Source organism: Staurois parvus, unplaced genomic scaffold (assembly GCF_062004578.1).
Source record: "Staurois parvus isolate SC_StPar_1 unplaced genomic scaffold, SC_StPar_1.0 ptg003097l, whole genome shotgun sequence".
NCBI classification, from domain to species: domain Eukaryota; kingdom Metazoa; phylum Chordata; class Amphibia; order Anura; family Ranidae; genus Staurois; species Staurois parvus.
Window position 1 is genome coordinate 1 of NW_028320893.1, and position 5000 is coordinate 5000.

Genomic DNA, 5000 nt, shown 5'->3' on the forward strand with positions numbered 1-5000 from the left:
TCACACAGAGGTCCCATACGATGATCAGTGTTCCACTGTGTCCGGAGGACACAGCGGGCACAGGATTGTGGTGCTGCGCGCTCCCAGGGAGCGCGCACAGTCCAAAATGGCGGGCACCGTTTATGAACGACAACCAGCCCCTGGACTGCCACCGTCCGGCCGTTTATATACAGCGGCCAGACAGCAAGTGGTTAAAGCGGAACTTCCCCTTTTGGGTGGAGCTCTGCTTTAACTTCTCCAAAGTGCATTTCCACCTTTCCGTATTTATTGCCGGGTGGCATTGAAAAGCTGCCCTTCCCAGTTCCTCTCGAAAGTTTAGTGTAACAGCACTTGATCTGTGACCCTCCTCTGTTCTTGATTGACAGGCCTTTACACCAGCGAGCACGGCTCACAGTACGCACACTGCAACGGAACCGTATGGAACCCCCTGGGTAGCGGCTTCTCCTATGAGGATTTCAGCTTTCCCATCTTCCTCCTTGAGAACGAAAATGAGACGGAGGTCATCAAACAGGTGAGCTGCCTTGATACGTTTAACCGCTTCCACGTCGCCCTATAGCAGAAATACCGCGACATATATATATATATATATGTGATTTTGATGTTGGGGGTGGGCCCTACAGTGCCATTCACGACCTCGGCTGTCAATCACCGGGTCTCGGCCGATGATTCCCCGCCAGCACCCGGCGATCTCCGAGGATTTCCAACAGGGGAGAGACCTGTATGTAAACAATACAGATCTCTCCACTGTCAGCTCCTGCACACTGCTTTGTATGGCTCTGCACAGCTCAGCCATACAAAGCAGTGTGCTTACAGTAAAACAGCACACAGTTAACCTTTTGATCGCCCCAGATGGTAACCCCTTCCTGCCCAGTGCCATTAGTACAGTGCCATTACTTTTTATTAGCACTGATCACTGTATAGGTGTGACTGGGGATGTCAGTGACACCAAATCGGTTCCCCCACCCGTGTCAGAATGCTCGCCGCAGTCCCGCTATAAGTCGCTAATCGCCGCCATTAATAGTAAGAAAAAAAAAAAAACAAAATTCCAGTATTTATACCACCATTTGTAGACGCCATCACTTTCACGTAACCCAATTAATTTACATGTATTGGGATTTTTTTTTTTGTATGTCGCTGAATACATTTTGGCCTAAATTTATGACGAAATTTGATTTTTAAAGTTTTTTTTTACTGGATATGTTTTTATAGCAAAAAGTAAAAAAAAAAAAAAAAAAAAAAAAAAAATATATATATATATATATATATATATATATATATATTTTTTTTTTTAAAAAATCAGGAAATGTCTATATATGGTTTTGCACCGAGCAGCCCAGATCCTCCTCTTCTCGGGTCCCCTGCCGGAGCTCCTAGGCCCTCCCTCCTGTCGGGTGCCCCCATAGCAAGCAGCTTGCTATGGGGGCACCCGCTGCTCCGTGTGTCTATTCACACAGGAAGCCTTGGCTCGGCCCCACCACTTCTCTCTTCTCATTGGCTGTGATTGACAGCAGCGGGAGCCAATGGCTCCTGCTTCTGTCTCAGCCATTGAGAAAAGGGAGTCCCCGGGATACACGAGACTCCAGTACACATCGCTGGATCGAGAGGGGGGCTGGGGGGAGGGCTGCTGCATAGAGAAGGTTTTTTAATTTCATGCACAGGTATAACACCTTGAGCCTTTAGAACCACTTTAACCTCTTCACGCCGAGCGGCCGCACATTTGCGTGCAATTAACAAAAACATATGTGCTGAGAGCGCTCGCCCTGCGCACTCCCAGCACACATGTCCGGTACTCATGGAAAGGTCCTGATCTCTTTCAATCGGGACCTTTCCCGATCATGTGACTGCCGTGACTGGGAATCACGGTGGTCACATGACCTTAAAACCCCGCCCCACCTTCCGGCTTCTGAAACCCTTAAAGGGCCGGGAGGCGCTGGCGCCAAGGGGTTAAAGCCCAACTCTGGGCAGTTTCCCCCCCCCCCCCCCCATGCAGTTGGACTGTGCCAACACTGCATGCGTCAACTGCTCTTTTTTTTTTTTTTTTTAGGGGTGAGCGCAAAGTTTATGCTCACCTGATCCACCGATCCTCTGGGAAAACCACTCCCCCCCCCCCCCCCACTGTCCAGCAGTGACTGTTCCTGTCTTTTGAGCATGCTGAGGTCAGGAACAGTCCATTTTCAAGATCGCTGGAGCTTGGTGGTGCCGGACCGGTCTTGTGTGGGGAGGGATTGGCGGATCAGGTTAGTGTGTCCCCGTTGTCCTCGCCTTGGAGCCGTTAACGGGTGCAGCCTCACTGCACGGGAGCCGAACTGTACTGATTATTGGTGATGGAGAAAAGTAAAGTAACTAACTGCTCTGTATCTTTCCTGTGTAGTGTTACAGGAATCACAACGTACCCGGGAACGACAGCGTGCCACGCTACCCGCTCTGCGCCATGCAGCTCTTCTCCCACATGCATGCTGTCACCAGTTCTGTCACCTGCATGAGGCGTAACTCCATCCAGACGTCATTCAGCATCAATCCTGGTGAGCAGACCTGAGGGGCTGTTGGGTCGTGCTGATGTCACATTTTGGGGCTTTTTTTTTTTCTTCTGAATTTCCCCTATATATCCCCCCCCCCAACATATATTTACTATAACATCGCTCTCCTGCTGCTCTGCTCCAGGCCAGGAGACGAAGGAGCTACTTGGTACTTCAGTGTATAGAGGAGCATGTGACTCACCCCATGTGACAGCTCTGGGCCAATCGTCACTGTCACAGGGAAGCCCATAGTCCTGTGTAAGCCTCCACCCCAGCCATACAGGGCTTTGCTTCGCTGTGTGCCAACCTCAACCCGCCCAACCGGCTACCTCCTGTGCCAAGCCCAACCGGCTACCTCCTGTGCCAAGCCCAACCGGCTACCTCCTGTGCCAAGCCCATCTCGCTGCCTCCTGTGCCAAGCCTAACCCGCTGCCTCTTGTGCCGAGCCCAACTTGCTACCTCCCGTGCCGAGCCCAACCCGCTGCCTCCCGTGCCGAGCCCAACCCGCTGCCTCCCGTGCCGAGCCCAACCCGCTGCCTCCCGTGCCGAGCCCAACCCGCTGCCTCCCGTGCCGAGCCCAACCCGCTGCCTCCCGTGCCGAGCCCAACCCGCTGCCTCCCGTGCCAGGCCCAACCCGCTACCTCCCGTGCCAGGCCCAACCCGCTACCTCCCGTGCCAGGCCCAACCCGCTACCTCCCGTGCCAGGCCCAACCCGCTACCTCCCAAGCCCAACCCGCTGCCTCCCGTGCCAGGCCCAACCCGCTGCCTCCAGTGCCAGGCCCAACCCGCTACCTCCCGTGCCAGGCCCAACCCGCTACCTCCCAAGCCCAACCCGCTGCCTCCCGTGCCAGGCCCAACCCGCTGCCTCCAGTGCCAGGCCCAACCCGCTGCCTCCGGTGCCAAGCCCAATCCGCTGCCTCCTGTAACTTTTTCACTTTTTTTTTTTTTTCGATGTGATGATTTTTGGTGACAGGTTCTCTTTGAGACATCTAAAAGACCCTGCATGTCTCCCCTCTGCTCCATTGAATGTAATGTGGTGCACATCGCACCATATTGCATTCATTCCAGGGGATCGTATTGCAATCTCTCATCGGGGACCCGGAAGTGACATCATAACTTCACTTCTGGGTCAGCACAAGAAGGGGGAGCTCTTTTCCCTCCCCTCTAGCCGATGGCGAGCCGGGCCCGCAGATGGGCAAGCGGAGCCCAGGAAACCTCACAGTGGGGGGGAGCGCGAAAGACTGGCATTGTGTGGAAGCAATCGGCGGCAGCGCTGACAGGTGAGCCCGTTGCTTGCCCGCAGCAGGACTAAAGGAGGAAAAAAAAACTACCTGCCCGGCGCCCAGAACTACATATCCCGGGCGTCGGGTGATCGGAATCCAACATCCCCGGGATGTTGTCGTCAGCTAGGAAGCTGTAATGGTGCACAGTGAAGACCTGCGGCTTTGTGTATCTAAAAGGCAGGCTTGCTCCACCCTCCTCCTGGCTTTTATACCATTTTTGGGCAATTTTTAGGCATTTTTCCAAGGCACCCCTGAAAAAACCCGAAGGCACCCTGGGGTGAAAAAAGGCTGATCCAAGGCACTGCTGCCTCTGACTGCCAGTTTAAAAAAAAAACTGGAGTGATATTTGGTGATGTGACATACTGTCCTGGAGGCTCTGGCATGAGGAAGAAAAGCCTTGCCTCTACCAAGATGGCCGCCTCTGCGAAGAGACAACGAGGATGGTAAGACAGTAACGAGGAAATGATCAGCTGCAGGGGGACCACAAGTAATACTGGAGAGTAGTCCTCTGCCCTCTGTCTGTCTTTTATGGGCACAGCTTATAGAGTTTAGTTGCACTTTAGTGGCCTTTGTGTCCTCAGTGGCCATTGTGGCCTCCCTGGTTGGGTACTGTGCACTGACTATCCCTCTGTCCTTTAGAAGCTGTGTGCGACTCACTTGCCGGTTTACAACGTCTGGAGTGCCATAAAGCCCATCAACACTTCCTCGGGGTTGCTTCCAGAGGAGCAAGTGGTCGTGTCCGCTGCCAGGGTAAGTCAAGAAACATCGCCTACAGTAAGCCTGGCCATACATGGGTCGATTTTTATTTTTTTTTTCCAAACAATTTTTTCATTCGAACATTTGACCTAAGAATAATCGGCCGATCATTGCTCTGTTAGTGGGGCAGTGGCACCGGGCCAATTTTCGTGGTTCCTACCCCATTTCGTTTATCGGGCGCGCTGGAAAATTCGCAACCAATTTTCGAAATCATTGGTGGCACCATCGGATTACTGAACGAACAATGTTTTTGATTCGGAAAATCTTTCGGAATTCGACCCGTGTATCCCCCATGGAAGAAAAATATATTTTAAAAACATTCTTACCAAATATATTGCCATATATTTGAAATGCCACAATTTCGGCCATATTCAATATATTTCAAAATATATTTCAATTAAAAAATTGAATAAATAAATAATAATTAAATAAAAAAATTATAAAT

At 51.8% G+C, this 5000-nt stretch overlaps 1 protein-coding gene across 1 annotated transcript in view; it reads left to right on the forward strand.

Moving 5' to 3' along the window:
* Positions 1 to 365: 365 nt before the first annotated feature.
* Positions 366 to 5000, forward strand: part of LOC149428607 (nicastrin-like) — a gene marked incomplete at its 5' end in the record, with an annotated part of 22754 nt that continues 18119 nt past the window's right edge. The window contains 4 exon segments of the mRNA XM_089667208.1: positions 366 to 511; positions 2372 to 2522; positions 4439 to 4464; positions 4466 to 4549. Coding sequence (XP_089523334.1) covers positions 366 to 511; positions 2372 to 2522; positions 4439 to 4464; positions 4466 to 4549 — 407 coding nt within the window.